At 39.6% G+C, this 19,620-nt stretch overlaps 1 protein-coding gene across 2 annotated transcripts in view; it reads right to left on the bottom strand.

The window, feature by feature from the left end:
- HDGFL2 (HDGF like 2) overlaps positions 1-19,620 on the bottom strand; it is a 159,888-nt gene that overhangs the window by 86,399 nt on the left and 53,869 nt on the right. For both annotated transcript variants that reach the window (XM_053703155.1, XM_053703154.1), the window contains exons 6-14: positions 12,949-13,014; positions 12,308-12,476; positions 12,146-12,221; positions 11,517-11,868; positions 11,354-11,442; positions 11,191-11,261; positions 11,031-11,101; positions 10,779-10,880; positions 9,409-9,583 (exon numbers count right to left, since the gene is read on the bottom strand). In XM_053703155.1, coding sequence (XP_053559130.1) covers positions 9,409-9,583; positions 10,779-10,880; positions 11,031-11,101; positions 11,191-11,261; positions 11,354-11,442; positions 11,517-11,868; positions 12,146-12,221; positions 12,308-12,476; positions 12,949-13,014 — 1,171 coding nt within the window. The remainder of the gene's footprint in view (positions 1-9,408; positions 9,584-10,778; positions 10,881-11,030; positions 11,102-11,190; positions 11,262-11,353; positions 11,443-11,516; positions 11,869-12,145; positions 12,222-12,307; positions 12,477-12,948; positions 13,015-19,620) is intronic.

Below are 19,620 nucleotides of genomic sequence, written 5' to 3'. Positions count from 1 at the left end.
GCCGAATAAACAAGAAGTAGAACTTGTTATATAATTGTCCTTCACGGATATAATTGTTCACGCTGATGGGAGTCTATTTCTTTGAACATATATATATATATATATATATATATATATATTAGGGGTGTTGAATATAATCGTTGACGCGATGCAGACTTCAACGATTATGAATCGATGCAGTCTAGAGCCTGAATCGATTCACGCAATGACGTCACATGATGCAAGGACGTCACGCAATGACGTCATAACTGACCTGTGTTCTCTCACCTCCGCATTGCTGCCCTTGGGACACATCTTTAGTTCTTCCCCCATAAGTGGCGCAGTATACTAGCGCGGTTTCGAGGGGGCTTAGTAAGCAAGGGGGCTTCTAATGGGCGGTCCCTGGAATCTAGTGCTACCAATAGCGTTACGCTATTTCCGCTGTAGGGAGTCTGGGAAGAATCTTATAGTGCGATTGCGATACGTAGTGAACCACGGTGGCTGATTTTTATTTTGGTTGTAATCCAGGACTGTCCTACGGTGAGAATACACTACTGTCAAATTTAGGCAGCAATCATAAATAATCCTAGGGGCAATTTATGTTGGGAAGTTTAATACAGCACGAGTGGGAGATGACTCCGTGTTCATTCAACTGTTCATGAAAACAAAATATGTAACGTGTTGGTGGTTAATGCCATGGCTAATGTAATTTATGACATTAGTTCAATAAGTGATAATTAATAATTATATTCGTGTTTATAAACATTTATAATATAATTTTCCTTTGAAGTATGCAGGGATTATTGTAGGTCAATTACTGTGTATATATATATATATATATAAATATACACACACACATATATATATATATATATATATATATATATATACATATATACATATATACATACACACACACACACACACATATACATATATATATTTATACACACACTGATAGATATATATATATATATATATATATATATTGGACCTACAATAATCCCTAAATACTTCAAAGGAAAATTGGATAATAAATGTTTATAAAGACGAATATATTAATTATTTTTACATTAGCCAACACGTTGCAGATTTTGTTTTCATGAACAGTTGAACACTGAGTCATCTCCCACTCGTGCTGTATTTATCTTACCAACATAAAAATGCCCCAAGGATTATGGAACAGAACATGTACAGGAAGTGTCCTCTTTTCTTTTTTTTAGCTGATAAAATAAAAAAAGTTATTAAAAAGTTATTAAAGACAATTTTTTGCTGAAAAATGTAAATTATGGGCATTGGGCACTAATGGTGATGTGAGATAAAAAGAATACTATGGAATCTAAAAAGAGACCATAGGATTCAAAAAACACAGGCGCTAAACAGCTTAAAATAGAAAAAATATATATAATAGCTTATTGAGCATATAACGCCAAATATATGTGCAAATAATAACACCTGGTGCAGATTGGATCAACCAAGAAAGTGCTAACAACAAAGAAATAAAAACGTATAAATTTAATTACATATGTGAAACAAAATAAAATACAATGTATTTTGCAAACACGATAGCGCTGATCAGGCGCAAAATTGAAGTGTAGTATACAAATAGCAACAATGTGGTATAATATACAATACAAATGTAACAATGTGAGGAGTGTGATTGTAATCGATTTCCTGGTAAGATTCGATGTGGTGGTTTTTGGATTAGCCCAGATTTTGAAGGAGGATTTTGATCTTCAATAAGAGCTGGAATGAGATGAGGAAGACCAATAAAACGACAGAAAAGGCAACAATATAAGGTTTTCACTTATACTTACACCGGAGATCGGTGGTTAGATCCTATATGTTCCTCTCAGTGGCATAAGACTCCAAACCGCAGGAAGCAGAAAATTCAGCTCAGCAAGGAGAAATGCAAACACCTTTCTCCTTGCTGAGCTGAATTTTCTGCTTCCTGCGGTTTGGAGTCTTATGCCACTGAGAGGAACATATAGGATCTAACCACCGATCTCCGGTGTAAGTATAAGTGAAAACCTTATATTGTTGCCTTTTCTGTCGTTCTATTGGTCTTCCTCATCTCGTGGATGAAATAAACCCTTCAACTTTGATGCAAGATTACCGTGTTTGCAGTGATTTTTTCTTGTACCTTGGATAATCCTTAGTGGCTGAAGAGAGACGCTTTTTTCACTGCCAAACAGCAACTTCTGGACAGCTCTCAAAGCAAAATCCCAAAGCGCCACCCAAACCAATGTGTATATAAATGATATATGAGATTCAAAAAGTGAGCACAATTCTATAAAAACTTAATGGGTAAACAATGTATTCCAACAATAGAACTGGTCACATAAAAAACTCCTAAAATGCAGGATAAAACAATAAAAAGGTTCGTTCTTACCATACACAATTTTACAGTCCCAGTACTAGGTACTAGTAATTAATCACTTCAGTCCATACGTATAAGAATTGTACAGTCTTAATCCACACCTCTCTGCTGCTCCTTTAAGATCCACTGGTGTATGTTCCGTGGTAACAAAAGCAAAGACAAATCCCTGTTAAAAACAAGAAAAGACAGGAGCGCAACTCCGTGCACCAAACAGTACACGGAAGATCTAAGTGTAGATTAAAAATATTTTATTTGGTAAACATCACACAGCAGATTTAAAACATCGAATCAAACACTCACATCGATACCCTCAAACATATGAGGTATGTGCATGCGGTAAAAATATAAAGATTCCCCTTTACTGGTCTCCTCCTCTCTTCCTCCAAGGAATATTCGATAGCCAGCAGGTAAGTCTTTGTATAGATCTTTAGGACCCTCTCTGTTCCGTTTTGACACACACTGCCCTGAAAATGCCGGCTCCAGTGCAGAGGCTGTCTATTGCGTCAGAGTACGTCCAAGCGTATCATCAAGTGGGCGTGGCCCGCCCACTTGATGATACGCTTGGACGTACTCTGACGCAATAGACAGCCTCTGCACATACCTCATATGTTTGAGGGTATCGATGTGAGTGTTTGATTCGATGTTTTAAATCTGCTGTGTGATGTTTACCAAATAAAATATTTTTAATCTACACTTAGATCTTCCGTGTACTGTTTGGTGCACGGAGTTGCGCTCCTGTCTTTTCTTGTTTTTAACAGGGATTTGTCTTTGCTTCTGGACAGCTCTAACGATCAAGTGTTTCCAGTGCTTCACTCACCGCCCTCCTAAAAGCTGAAACGCTATTGGAAATTAACAACCTGTTTTCTACAACAAGCAGCAACAAGCAGCACTACACTGATCCCATAGCCAGTCACGGACGCAATCCTGGTCAGACCTGAGGGAGAAACACCTCCAGGACGCAGGCACTTTGACGTCACTCGACTACACGGCGGCTGGTGAGGAAGACAACGGGGCCCTACCTGGAGACTTCGCACCGGCTTGGGACATTGACTATACGGCACAGGGTGAGTGAAAGCCAGCGTTTCTATAAGAGCCAAACATTACTACTAAACATTTGGACTGCCTATAATGATAAGACTCTGAATACTACGATAAGTACCTATAATTATATAATGGAATTATAAAGTACAGCCAATTAAGGCCTATAGCTCGCATCACGTATTAAATACAGAGCTTATTTGAAGATTCAAGTTTGCCAACACAGTGAACTTTTTATTACAATATTCAACTTTGGGACACACTAAAGACTCTGTATTTCAAAGAAACCGGACTGGCAACATAATACTACATAGAGCAATATCCGAGTCACTTAGAGTGTTGATTTGAGCCTAATATTATCAGTTAAATTTTATATATATATATATATATATATATATATATATATATATATATATATATATATATATATATATTTATATTAAACTAGATGGGTAGGTATATGCACTCTCACCCCCGTCCTGCAACTGCCAGGGTGCTCTTAGAAGGTATAAAACAGATGAAAGAAAAAGCACTCACTGGACTTTGGACATCAACGTGATATTTTATTTGTGACGTTTCAGGACCTCAAATGTCCCTTCTTCTGACAACCAGAATGTGTGAAATGACAATCTTAAATAAGCCTGTGAGACCCTGCCCAATCCGGCAACCAATTATTGGGCAGCATGTGCAAAAAAGGAATGTACCAACTATATAAATCCACAAGCTGCTGACACATCTCATCAAAGTGTAAAACATATTACGTTAGTGGTAACAACATAATGTGTAATATCAAACTCAAGAGCGCTGCTTGTACATATCAATCCCTCTCCCCCACTATCCGTACCGGTATGAGCCCGGTCCTGGGCTATCATGGGCCGTCCCATGCACCAAGTGCACAATCCTATTGGATCATATAACCAACGCCCATGCTGTGGACGCATACTTCTGTTGCTATGTGAACCAGATGGTGACGTCACGTCTGGGAGGTAACAACCTTTCCCACAGACAGCACATATATCCGCTCCTTTATGTTAATCTCACACATCACAAATCATCCCCCTTATCGGTGTATACTACAACCGCCACTACGAGCTAGACTCTCTCAGTGTGCCCAGCTAGCAGTGTCAGACCAGACCCATATCCATACCTGGAGCAGACACTCACAGCTGTCAACTCACTCCCATTCCCATTGGCTCCCGGCACTAACACCCACCATCCTGATAGGATGGAAGTGAGTAATAAGAGCCACCCATCAGACTTGTCAACATAAACATATGTACCAATCCGAATATATTGGAAACCGCACCTCCGGGCTAGACACTATCAGTGTGCCTAGCTAACAGAGTCAGACCAGACCTCGAGCCATACCTGGATCGGGCACTCGCACTACTGTAGACTCCTGGCGCTAAAACCTACCATCATGATGGGATTAATGTATCACAACCGACTCAAGGCAATTAATAGGACCCCAGGTCAGATATACCTATGTAATAGCCCACAGGGCTATCGCTAGAAGCAAACTACCTATGATCTAACACCCTTATTCATTAGCAGCGCACATATCAATTCCAATGTACTAGTGTCACACCCCAAGACTTCCACTGGGTCAGACCTCCAAATACAAAAAAAACCCCTCAATGGTCATTAACCAGCCCTTTCAAACCAGGATCGAGCACTCACAGGGCCCACACCTCCATATATAATACCCACACTCGCGCTCAATATTAGTCACAAAGGCGGCACTGTTGCCTATCATAAAACCTATATTCCACGATTATATGGCTTGTGTGTATAATCCTACCTCTCAAAACCTAAAACCATGTTGAATGTGACGATATACCAAAACAAAGAGTATCTAGTACGTGACTGTGCAGCATATCAATGTACCACGGCTCTAAGGCAAGCCACAATAAACATAAAATATAGACCCAGGGGCCAGCACATCACACTACTCCACAAACCATAAGTGGAGGAACCGCTAGCAGGCTTCCCAACCACCGGGCCCTCTGCTCCGAGTCATATACCCTGACACCACACATTGTGTACCACAATATCGACCATTATCTAGGCAGAAACTAGTGCATTGCAAATAGTCATCAAGGCTCAACACATCATACGATGTCATGCCAATCGATTGTGTGTTGCCAAACCAGAAGTGGATAAATAAGTAGAGACCTACAGACACACCACAAACTCTACCAAACTAATATCAGCAGGGTCCAAGCCCCTCAATAGTGAAAGAACGGAGCCCACATCTACCCGGCACGGATCATAGATCCTGGAGGGGGGAATCGAAACAAATCAGGTGAAATAAGTGAAGTCAACGTAACAAAGCGGTTATGTAAAATACATACAAATAACGAGAATACAAAACATATAATAATCATACAAAAATAAAATAATTAAAAACAGATAACCCTATCAACCCAATTTAGCTAGGGAATACATTCTGGGTCCCTCAAGTGTAGGAAACTCTCAACAGAATAGCCTAAGATGCAGCAGAATCAAACTAACAAGTGGATCCCCTATACCAAAACAGCAGGGTGCCCCATTGGAGGACAATTAGACACCAAGGTGAGCCCAGTAGACCTAGTCACCCCATTGGTGATAGTGAATGATACCATGAACTCTCATTGTACTGGGGGCCATCCCCGGACTATACACATATAATGCGATCATAAACTCACATATCGATGTATAACTCCCATGTGGAAGTCCCTTACAGGAAACACTGCCAGCCAGTATGGACATTCAGGCCCCTTGGTGCCAAAGTCCCTAGTTTGTGTATCAATCTGGCCTCCTTTTGCAACTCTTGGCCCTATTGCCCCCTCTTCTTGGGATGGGAAAGTGGTCAATGATCCGAAATCTCAAGTCTGTAACTGTGTGACCTCACTCCAGGAAATGTTGTGCCACCGGTTGGTCAGATTTCCCACTTTTTAAAGCCGATCTAATGCTTGAGTGGTGGTTGGCCATCCAGGTTCTGGCATCATCTATGGTTTTTCCGGTGTAGAACAACCCACACGGGCAGTTCAAGAGGTAAATAATTGTCATTTCACACATTCTGGTTGTCAGGAGGGACGTTTTAGGTCCCGAAACGTCAATAATTAAATATCACGTTGATGTCCAAAGTACAGCGAGTGCTTTTTCTTTCATATGTGATTATATATATATATATATATTTATATATATATATATATATATATATATATATATTTATATTTATATATACATACACACATACACACATATATACATACATACACAGTGCTGTATATACACACACACACACACACACAAATTAGTGCCCTCCACTAATATTGGAACCCTTAAACCCATAAATAGGAGCAAAGAATGCTGTGAAAAACTGCCTGTATTGTTTAAACTTTGGCTCAAAAAATACAGAAATATACTCTGCTCTCATGGATATCAAACAATTGCAAACACAACACAGGTGTATCCAAAAAAATATATATTTGTTAAATGTGTGTGGCACAATTATTGGCACCCCTATGAATTCATATGAGAAAAATATATTTAAAGTATATTGCCATTGATATATTTTTTTTTTAGTACACCTGGGTGACTAGGAACATACAATTGTTCAACCATGACTTCCTGTTTCACAGGGGGTATAAATATGAAGTAACACATAGGCCAAATTCCCTTAGTCATACATCACCATGGTTAAGATCAAGGAATATAGCTGTGATGTGCGGCAAAAGGTTGTTGAGCTTCACAAAATAGGAAGTGGCTATCAAAAAATAGCAAAAGCATTGAAAATGCTAATTTCCACCATCAGGGCAATAATTAAAGGGATACTAAACCTATTTTTTTTATTTATTGATTCAGATAGAACATGCAATTTTAAGAAATTTTCTAATTTACTCCTACAATCAAATTTTCTTTGTTCTCTTGCTATCTTTATTTAAAAAGCAGGAATGTAAAGCTTATGAGTCGGCCCATTTTTGTCTTAACGCACTGTGAATGATGGCTCGAGTGGCAAAATATCTGTAAGGATTACAGCTGGAGAATTGCACAAGTTAGTTGCGTCTTGGGGTTAGAAAGTGTCCACAAAACTACAACCCAACGTCACCTACATCACCACAAGTTGTTTGGAAGGGTTTCAAGAAAAAAGCCTCTACTCTCATCCAAAAACCAACTCAAGAGACTTTAGTTTGCCAGACAATACTGGAACTCTAAATGGGATCAGGGTCTATGGTCAGATGAAACCAAAATATAGCTATTTTGGCAATTAACACCAGAGGTGGTTTTGGCGCACACTTAGAGGTAACCATATGGAAAAGTACAGTGAGGCTTGGAGTACGGCGTTACGCCGAAACATGTCAGCCTGTGATTTTCTCTACATTTAACTACCTCAGTTTCACCCGGGGGTTATAATTCTACCCCCCCCCCTCATTTTTATGAAATTTGAATACATTTGTTTGTCTTAAATTGTCACCCGGTGCTCCTTAAAGAGACACTCAGGTTTTATTAAAGGACCAGTCAACACATTAGATTTGCATAATCAACAAATGCAAGATAACAAGACAATGCAATAGCACTTAGTCTGAACTTCAAATGAGTAGTAGATTTTTTTATAACAAATTTCAAAGTTATGTATATTTCCACTCCCCTTGTACCATGTGATAGCAATCAGCCAATCACAAATGCATATACGTATATAATCTGTAAATTCTTGCACATGCTCAGTAGGATCTGGTGACTCAAAAATTGTAAATATTAAAGAGTGTGCACATTTTATTTAATGGAAGTAAATTGGAAAGTTGTTTAAAATTACATGCTGTATCTAAATCATAAAAATTTAATTTAACCTGAGTGTCCCTTTAAATTTTCATGATTCAGATACAGCATGTAATTTTAAACAACTTTCCAATTTACTTCCATTAAATAAAATGTGCACACTCTTTTATATTTACACTTTTTGAGTCACCAGCTCCTACTGAGCATGTGCAAGAAGTCCCAGACTATACGTATATGCATTTGTGATTGGCTGATTGCTATCACATGATACAGGGGGAATGGAAATGTACATAACTTTGAAATGTGTTAGAAAAGAATCTACAATTTATTTGAAATTCAGAGTAAATGCTATTGTATTGTCTTGTTATCTTGCATTTGTTGATTATGCAAATCTACTGCGTTTACTGGTCCTTTAACTTTCTTTGCATTATATGGAAAAGTACCTCATGACCACGGTTACATTTTGTGGTGGTTCTTTAATGTTTTGGGGTTGTTTTTCTGCCAGAGGACCTGGACATTTTGTTATAGTCCATGATGCCATATATCCTATAAAAAAACAACAGATATTAAATGAACACCTGACTGCCTCTGAAAGCTTAAAACGGGCCGTGGTTGGATCTTCCAGCAGGACAATGATCCAAAACCAATACAGAAATGGTTTACTGACCACAAAATAAAAGAGACCTGCCATTGCCATCCCAGTCCCGACTTGAACCACATAGAATCCCTGTGGGTTGAACTGAAGAGGAGAGTCCACTAGCATTGACCTTAAAATTTGAAAGATTTGGAAAGATTCGTATGGAGGAATGGTCTTGAATCTCTTTATTCTCCAACCTCATCAATCAGGCATTATAGAAGACTCAGAGCTGTTATCTTGGTAAAAGGGAGGTAGCACAAAGTATTGACTAAAAGGGTGCCAATAATTACGGCATACATATATTTAACAAAGATTTTTTTTTTTTTTGGATAAACCTGTGTTGTGTTTGCAATTGTTTGGTATCCATGAGAGCAGAATATTTGTGTGTACTTTATGAACAAAAGATAAAAAGGTTAAAACATAGCTAATTTTCAAAGCCTTCTCTCATATTTACCAAGGGTACCAATATTAGTGGAGGGCACTGTATATAGCCCCCCCCGTTGGGTTGATAAGTCTGAGGACAGGGGTGACCCCCAAAAAGTTTACTTAAATAAAGGATATACAGAGCACAATATAGTGGCAAAAATAAATTCAGGAGGAGATAATTCCTTACCTTCTTTTGACTCTTCACTTGGTTTCTCCTCATCTGGGCCTTTCGTCTCATTGACAACCTTTTGCTCTTCCTTCTGCTGAGATTCTAGCTTAGGTCCCAGAATACGAGATTTCAGTTTTGTATAAACTTCCGCAGCTTTATCCATAACGCTCTGATTAGCTTTGTATCGACGGATCTTAATAAAACAGTTTTCAGATTAAAAGTATTGATGTAAACATACTTTACCGATAGAATGTTTTTTTATAATAACCTTATCATGTATAACTTAAAGGGACAGTCAAGTCAAAAAAAACTTTCATGATTTAAATAGGGCATGTAATTTTAAACAACTTTCCCATTTACTTTAATTACCAATTTTGCTTTGTTCTCTTGGTATTCTAAGTTGAAAGCTAAATCTAGGAGGTATATATGCTAATTTCTTAGACCTTGAAGGCCACCTCTAATCTGAAAGCATTTTGAAACTTTTTCACCACTAGAGGGCGTTAGTTAATGTGTTTCATATAGATAACATTGAGCTCAGGCATGTGAAGCTGCTAAGAGCAAGCACTGATTGGCTAAAAATGCAAGTCTGTCAAAAGAACTGAAATAAGGGGGCAGAGTTTGCAAAGTCATAGATACAAGGTAATCACAGAGGTAAAAAGTATATTATTATAACTGTTGGTTATGCAAAATTGGGCAATGGGTAATATAGGGATTATCTACCTTTTTAAACAACAAAAATTCTGGTGTTTACTGTCCCTTTAAGAAAGATGGAGAGAGGAAATATGGTAAAGTGAAGGATGAAAGCATTTTTCACAAACAGAGCAACACCAGAACATAGTCAGAAGCTCAGGTTGTAGCAGGTGCAGCAGCAAATTTCAGAAGAACTTCTTTACAGAAAGGGTAATGGGTGCATGGAACCAGAGTCTTGACAGAAGTGGTAGACAGACTATAGGGGCATTCAAGATTTCCAGGAATATGCATAAGCCTATCCTAGGAATTAAAAGGACATTGAACGCCTTGAGATTTTAATATTAAGTTTAAGTTATTTATATTAAAACAACTTTGCAATAATACTATTGTTTATTTTGCCACATAATTCTCAAAGCTGGAAAGGTTGTTATTAGCCTTGTTGTCTGCAGACTATAGCCTGGATTGGCTCCTCCAAATAAGGCAAGTGGTGGATGACGTTTGCCAAATGAACATGTGAAGCAAATAATGCAATTTTTTTTTAAATGTTTAGACTTGGCTGATGTTATTCTATAGCAAGACAACAGAAAGCATTTACGCATACACTTCTAACAAATACTGGCAGACTTGATGGCCCTTTGGTTCCTATTCAATGAATGGAGAGAACAAATTAATTTCAGCTGCATGCTCAATCCTCTCACCTTTTTGAGTGTGGCCACAACATCTGTGTTTTTCTGCAAGATATGAGACGTCACCTGAAGACCTCCAAGCTCTTCTAGAGCATCTACACACTTCTTTATATCCTGCAAGGTATGAAATAAATATGAAAAGGGGAAAATACAAGATGATTAAATGATAGTCTAAAGAGTGGAAAATATGGGGTGAGAAACGGCAAGCGCTTAAAAAGGGGTGAGGTCAGTGAGGGAGATAGTCAACGGGTCCTTCTCACTCACAGGACTGTCCACTTTCAATGCAAACTTGATCTCACTGTGTAGCTTCTGGAGCTTTTCCTCTATTGTAGGCTCTGCAAAAGAGAGCATCAAGTATCTGCACAGTGCATTCCCACTAACCAGTGTGTATATAATCCCCTCAATATATAGCTTCCTCACTCACCCTTTTTCTTCTTCTCCACTCTCCTTTCACTTATGACTTCAGCTTTCATTTTGCTTTTATCCATTTTGGGTCTGGAAAAAAATAAATAATAATATTTGAATTTCTGAACATGAGATTCATCCCCTTCTCACCTCTAGTCCTCTCACCTCCCCAGTGCTCTCACCTCCCCCTCGGCCGATCTGAGCGCTTATCCTTTTGGTTCTGTTTTTTTGATGGTTCTGCAGCCTTTGGCTTTTTCACAATCTTCTTCACCTAAGAAAAAGCAGATGTCTGAAATGTCAGCTTCCCACACATAAGTCAGATGCAGTGTCAACCAACCGCCTTACCTTCTTGTCACTGTCAGAATCTGATATTGCTGGAGGTCTACCCTTCTTGCCCTTCTTCGTCTCTCCAGAAGATGGAGCCGTTTCCTTCTTTGGCTTTTCCACCTCTGAGTCAGAAGATGATAAAGGAGGTTTCTTTGTTTTTTTTGGTGAATCCTCTATGCTGGTGTCACTGTCTTCACTCTTGTCAGCTTTCTCTGCCTTTCCCTTCTTTTTTCTCTCCCCCTCTTCTTTCTCTACTTCCCGCAGCCTACGCATCTCTTCTTCCTGCTCCTTCTTTCGACGCTCCTCTAGTGCCCGCTGTCTCTCTTCATCTTTTTTCTTCCAGTCACTTATCATGTCCGGTGAACTATCACTGTAATGACAGAATATTCAGGGCAAAGGAAGATCAGCATTTAATGTTTCATTATAGTCGTATGACTAGCGCTGCTGATTGGATCAGCTAAGGGTTCAGCTTGGGACCTTTGCAGTGGTTAAATACACAGTAGAGCATGGTCGATATCCAAAAAATTACATGCTCTAACGGATTAGAGCATGTCATTTTTCGACTATAATGGCGCTTTAATAAAGTACTTTAATCAGCGGCCTTCGTACATTAGTGATGAATCTATCTTGATTGCTCTGATTCTCACCTATCACTGCTTGGACTAGGTGGGGTCGGTTCTGTTTTGCGTGCTCGCCCTCGAGGTTTGGGTGCAGATTTCTCGGCTGTGACATAATGGACAAAGTTAACCTGTGTATTTGATCTACAATTTCCGTTGCATGTCCTATATGTAGTCAATAGTCTCACTCACCAGGCCGCCGGCCCCTTGGAGCCTTTTTCACAGGTGCCTCAGAATCAGAGGATGACGATGATGAGGAGGAGGAAGCTGAAGGAGGAGGAGGAGGTGGAGACTGCTCCTTTTTCTCTTCCTTTTCTTCTTCAGAATCTGATTTGGATTCAGATTCAGAATCAGCCACAACCTATGGAACACACAACAAATAACTTGCACAATAATTTCAATCCACAAAGCTGCCCACTATGTATAATATTTTGTCACAACATTGCCCTAACCGAATAAATGTCTAAACTTCGTTTATAAAGGGCTGAAAATAGACAAAAACTTGAGAATCTCAATCTCTTTGTTGAGTGGAAGAAATTAAATCAGTTTTGGTTACATCACTTTTATCTAAGTAGATATATGAAATCCAGACCTGTTAGCATCTTTTGAGTGCCAAATATAAGTCACCCTATACAAGTATAAATTGAATACGAGGACAATAAAATACTCCAAAAATAAGAATACTTATGAAGCTAATGAATTTTCAAAATGAACCTTTAAGATGAAAGAAAATAAATTATACAACAAGTGAATCATGTCACAGCCAATCTCTACAGGATCAGATTGTTTACAGGTGACCACAATAAAAGATTTTGGTAATTAGACAGACTCACCTTCTTTCTCCCTGCTGCTGATGTCCTTCTCTGTGGTCTTGTGGTACTTTTCTCAGGTTTGAAATCCTAATAAGGGAAAATAATATTTTTTTTTTTTTTTATTGAGGTAACAAGGAAATCATACATTGAGTGCATTATAGGAGGGATGTACAACATATAGAACATATTACAGACATTGATCATTTTACAGTAGAGTACAAATAAACACCTCAATTTTTTATTTATTTTTATAACTAATTTACTCGTGCAAGTGGTTACTAAACTGGCCACTTATGGGCTATTTGGTTGCGCATAATGTCTCTCTCTTGGTAACCACTATATGCTCACTTTTGGGTCTTGGAGAAACAGGTTATTGACTAGCAATGATATGATGCCAGATGAGTGATTCATATAGTAACTGGAAACATCAAGATTATACGGTATAGCAAAACATAAAAGAGTGGTTGGCTCTTGCATACAGTGGGATACAATATACAGCAGCAAGCAAATTAATGTATACATATTACTGTGGCATGCAATTTCAAAAGCATATATTTAATAACATCAGCTAACGGTGAGATACAAGAGACCCCTGAGTTTAAAAATGTTCCCAACCTCAAATTTTCTAGATTAATGTGGGTAGTAGATCCCTATACGGAACTAAGCATTAGGTGTAAAATGGGCTCCCCCTGTCATGAGTAGCAACTATTGCTGGGCCGTCCAGAACTGAAAAGCAGGGAACTGGGGGGATAAAGTGTATAGGGGCACTCACTATTAAAACAATATGAGTGGCGAAACAATCTGTATTGCCATCTGGTGCTGAAAATGTGGTACTGCACAAGGTCTCCATCCAAACCATTAATATTCAACTATTTTAAATACTACAGAGCAGACGATGCGTCTGTTGTGCTTACTTCTGGACTGTGGGAAGTACGGACTGTGCTTTGATACAGAACCCTAATCTGGGAGATATACTAGCAGAATAATTAGCCCACTCTAGACAACATAGCGAACCTCCCACACATGAAAATACACTATTAAATGGTACCTGCATATATACCCATGGGAGTGTCTAAAACAAACATTGCAATTACTAAGACATCTATGAGCAGGTGTCATGGACAGTGTATACAGGCAAGTGTTGAATAAAAAATAATAAAATAATAAGGAAACTGCTCATAACAGACCTACTATAGTACAAAGCGCAAATGAGCAGATACTGGTGCATTGCGCTTACAGGCAGCCAGTAAAACTGCCCTAAATAGGCATGATAATGTGCACAACATAGATGAGCTTAAACTAGGAATCACTTACCCACATACTTTAAAAACCTCCCAAAAGAGCACGCAAACATACTGATTAGTTGAATACAAACTGTTAGTTAAACAAAAAGGGGTAACGTGGAAAAGAAAATTTGAGTAACTAGTAGTAGTCCTTGGGTCCTAAACTCAGCTGTCAGCTTAAAGCTTCAGACCCCACAGCCTCCATAGAAAGTTCCATCTGTGAGTTGAACGTATGTCAAACATTGTCAAAAGTGGGCATCTTCTTGGTCAATGAGAGTTGTCCTAGGTGAGAGTTCTATTTAAGTAAGCAGGAAGCCATGGAAGTTACAACATACTGCTCTGTGCTGTTCTCTAGGGCACCTGCAGTTTCCAGACATAGGTAGCTTATAGTTTAGCCAACACCTTTACTGTATGTCTGTGTGTTGTTCATGGCCTGCCACCCGGTGTAGACTTTGATGTATAGCCCGGGCTGGGAAGCGGAGCCGCAACCTTTTGGGATTTCAGGCAGCACATGTCCGGTAACGTAGTCCATCCTGATGCCGGTTAGTTCCCTTATGTAGACAAGGATGTTGTGGCTAGCGCCTCTCACCTTAATGCTAGGGTCAGCGGGGCTACTGGAACTCGTCGGCGCTGGTTGAGGACTGATATAATCTCTCCTGGGTCCTACCAGGGACCTAGCCTTTTCTGCCGCTGGAAGGTAAATGAAGTCCTGCGGGGAGTAAGTGCCTGTGATTAGGTCTCCTTTGGTTGCTGAGACGTCAGCGGGTAGCCCTTTGCTGATACGGCCTGCTAAAGCTGCTGTGGTAGCGGGTGTAGTATGGTTAGGGATAGCCTCTGTCACCCTTTTAGCATTTGTTTTAGCATGAGAGAGAAATGCCTCTGCAGCACCTACACTAGTCGGGTCTGAGACTGGGTAGTCCGCGTTTGGTGGGGGCCTCCACAGTAGTCGATTTAGAGGTAAGCTAGCTATTTGCTGTTCAGAAACACTTGCGTGCGTCTCTGGGACAAGTCCGGTGCGTGAGGTTACATGGGAGACCGTCTGTAGAGATCCACAGAGGCTTTCTTCAACTTGGGTAAGATGGAATAACAGTAAATTCTCCAGCTCTCGAAGAATCCGCTCAGCCATGTTTGCTGTGACTAGTCGTTAGCGGTTAGTAGTGTCAGAGCACTGAGCTTAGTGCAGCATTTGAATAAACAAAAACAATAAACTGGCCAGTTGTATATAAACTGGTTCGGTAACCCAGGGATCGGGGGGGGGGGGGGGTATTAGTGCGGGAACCCCTACAGCACTGGCAGTCAGTCAGAAGAGGCCTCTTGACCTCGTGGCTAGTCGCAGTGGAGTAAGCTGAGGAGCATAGGCAGGTCCGGGTAATGTTGTAGATTCCTGGATCTATCTCAAATAGTAAAGGATTGTTTATCTTGGGTTCCTCAGCAGGAAAAGTAAAGAAAAGTGTTAAAACAAATCCTAAATTATGGCTTAAATGTAGTTGAATTGCAGGAGCTCTTAACAAACACGTCCTGCCGCAACAGCTATAGGCTCCGCCCCCCGGAAAATAATATTTTAAAGGGACATTGCATACAATTTGCAAGCTGCATGAGAAACATTTTGTAATGAATAAAAAGCTGTATTCTCTAAACAAAAGGGTTCTTGCTAACCAAAGCCAACCCTGTCCACATAGATGTAGTATGAACATGAATTGTAAATACACATGTGCAGTAGGAGAAAAACTAAATAATCTACACAACAAAGCCCTCTCCTGTTCTGTTAAAAGGGGAAGTAAACACCTTGTAATTACAACATTTTCAGCAGTCTTCTAAATGATTAACATATCAGTCTGAGCTGTATTAAAACAGATGAACTTTTTCAATAGCCAAACTCCATCCATCACTTTCCTTATTTAGAGGAGCCAATCTGTACTCAAGTCATGGTTTGCCATTGTTATTGTGTTAACAAAATTGCCACGGTTTGGCCTCGGCAGAAAAGATAAGATAAATGGAGCAAGGTTAGGCTTCTGTGGCCTGCCATTTGCTCTTTCAGTTTTCAGGACTAGAAAACTCCAATATTCAGACTTAAATATTATAATTTATAATCACACGAAAGGGGGGGTATAAATTACAGAATTATATTGCAAACTTGACTATGCATAATTTAACATTTTATAAAACAAACTTAAAGTGTTGACTTTTCCTTTGAAGTGCTGCTCATCCTCAATTAAATAGAATATATTCAAAAAGTTTATTAGAAAAGCAGACCCATATGTGTTTCTAATCTCAACTCTATAATTAAATATAGATTTACAGATGTATATACACACTCATACAGTCCATAGTTGATGCCTTACCTGTGAACTTTAAAAAAAGCTTTTATTTATTACAAGAGAAAAAAAAAAAAGTTGTGTAGTACAATACAATTAAAAAAAGCATAAAGATGGGGGGCGGAGCTTGGCCGCAGCTAACATGGCTGTGTAATCCCATAGCTCCGGAGTACCAGGACCCTAATTTTAGCCACAAACCTAAGCTGAACAACCTAATACTGTATTGATGGCAGTATAAAGAACAGCCTCAGAGACTCGGAACAACTTGCGAGTCTTATCCGCTAAAAAAACGGCAGCAAAGTAGAGAAAAGCGAAGGTAACTGACACAGAACGCATCGAAATGGCGACAGAGGAGATGGCTGCTTAACAAAGTGGAAGTACAGACAAGAGGTATGATTACAGCTCCAGCCTCTAACAGACCGCACAAACTTATTAAATAGCTGAGAAAGGAGAGAACTCAGAGGTGCGCATAGTACAAACCCCATGCTGGAAATTACAGACAGGCCACAAAAATGGCGAGAGCATGAACCACACGTAGTATAAAACTATACACGGAAGAAGTTAAGTGGGCAGACATAACATAAAAACAGAGGAAAGAGAAGCAGGCGAACTGTACTATGAACCCTTAGAAGGTAGAATTAACGGTCACATACAGCTGTCCTCTATTATAGATCACGTCTCAGTGTAGGATTATGGCAACAAAAAACCCCCCACCAGAACCCCGAAAATACCTGCAAGTTCTTTTTTTGCATCAAAGGAGAATCGCAGGTCCTCCCCACCACAAGATATAAGAGGACATAGCACCCTTACAAATACAATAGAGGAGGATTCCTCACAAGATACAGAACCCACCACTCAAGTGCCATTAGCTTTACTATCTTCTTTGCCATCAAAGCAAGATATAGCTGATATAGTGAGAGCCTGTATGAGAGAGGAGATGGCAGAAATGAAACAAGATATCCATGCATTGGGCTTCAGGGTAGAGGCCTTAGAAGACCAGTCAGGCTCAGTCAGAGAAGAAGTCACGGATATCCAGAAACAAATGACTACACAAATGTCCACTATAGAAGACCTTACAGACAAGATAGAGGACCTTGAAAACAGGGGTCGTAAGAATATTCGTATTAGGGGCATCCCTGAGTCGGTCCTTCCCAAGGACTTCTATACATACTTAGCTGCATTATTTGCCCATCTGAAAGGGGCACCACAAGCAGTGGACATTCCATGGGATAGAGCTCATAGAACATTAAGGCCAAAACCCCCAGACACTGCACCACCCATGGATGTCATCATAAAGTTTAAAAGGTTTTTGGATAAAGAAGAAATTCTTATGCTGTCAAGGAAACATCAACCAGTGCGGTTCAGAGGGACAGTACTGCAATTTTTTGCAGATCTTGCACCAAGGACCCTACAGAGAAGAAGAGAGCTGGCACCACTGACTAAACTACTACGGGATAAAAAAAAAATATTGTACAGATGGGGTTTCCCATTTCAATTGTACGTTTGGCAGGATCACAAACGGCTAGTTTGTAAGAAACCAACAGATGTTCCAGGCTTCTGCAGCTCCTTAAACTTGGAACCTCCAGAAATCATAACAGTAGACAGCCGTCAGCCAATTTCGGCACGAAGTGAAAAAGAGATCACAAGCAGAAAAATGGAGACAAGTTCCCACGGGACAAGCCGTCACAACACTCATCCCTACCAGAGAAAAGAAAACATGTCTGAGCTGCTGACATGAACTGTGTCTGAATGGAGAATCGGAAGGACGAAGAAGCCGAGAAGTTATTCCCAAGAAATGTGGTAATATGATAGATACAGATAGCTAAACGGAGTTCTAGTGGACCGTATAAAAATGGACTACAAAGAACTGTTCAGGTTATGCGGACATTGAATGTTAGTTACATAATTATATATTTACTAAGGTTAAAGAACACTTACTGTTTTTATTAGAAATAAGAAGTGGCAATATAATGTTATATAACTCAATTTAAATGTTTTACTATATTTTAAAAAAAAGTAAATTTATGCTCACCTGATAAATTAATTTCCTTCTATGGTACGACGAGTCCACGGATTCATCCTTTACTTGTGGGATATTATCCTCCTGCTAACAGGAAGTGGCAAAGAGCACCACAGCAGAGCTGTCTATATAGCTCCTCCCTTAGCTCCACCCCCCAGTCATTCGACCGAAGGTACAGGAAGAAAAAGGAGAAACTACAAGGTGCAGAGTTGACTGAAGATTAAAATCTTAAAATGACAGGGCGGGCCGTGGACTCTTCATACCATAGAAGAAATTAATTTTACAGGTAAGCATAAATTTACTTTTCTTCTATAAAAGGTACGACGAGTCCACGGATTCATCCTTTACTTGTGGGATACAATACCAAAGCTACAGGACACGGATGAACGGGAGGGACAAGACAGATGGTTAAACAGAAGGCACCACTGCTTGAAGAATTTTTCTCCCAAAAATAGCCTCCGAAGAAGCAAAAGTATCAAATTTGTAAAATTTGGAAAAGGTCGCAGCCTTACAAATCTTTGGTTGCTTGCAAGTAAAACTTCAAAGCACGAACCAAGTCCAAGTTGTGCAACAGACGCTCCTTCTTAGAAGAAGGATTAGGACACAGAGAAGGAACAACAATATTCTGATTGATATTCCTATTAGTAACAACCTTAAGAAGGAATCCAGGTTTGGCACGCAAAACCACCTTATCAGCATGGAAAACAAGATAAGGCGAGTTGCATTGCAATGCAGATAATTAAGAAATTCTTCGAGCCGAAGAGATAGCAACTAAAAACAGAAGCTTAATATCTATGGAATGCATAGGTTCAAACGGAACCCCTTAAAGAACTTTAAGAACTAAATTCAAACTCCATGGCGGAGCAACAGGTTTAAACACAGGCTTGATTCTAACTAAAGCCTGACAGAACGACTGAACGTCTGGAACATCTGCCAGACGTTTGTGCAGTAGAATTGATAAGGCAGATATCTGTCCCTTTAAGGAACTAGCTGATAGCTCCTTCTCCAATCCTTCTTGGAGAAAGGACAAAATCCTAGGAATCCTGATCTTACTCCATGAGTAGCCTTTGGATTC

Source organism: Bombina bombina, chromosome 2 (genome assembly GCF_027579735.1).
Source record: "Bombina bombina isolate aBomBom1 chromosome 2, aBomBom1.pri, whole genome shotgun sequence".
In the NCBI taxonomy this organism is placed as follows: Eukaryota; Metazoa; Chordata; class Amphibia; order Anura; family Bombinatoridae; genus Bombina; species Bombina bombina.
Note: the sequence above shows the minus strand (reverse complement) of the source record. Positions and strands in the feature narration are given on the sequence as shown.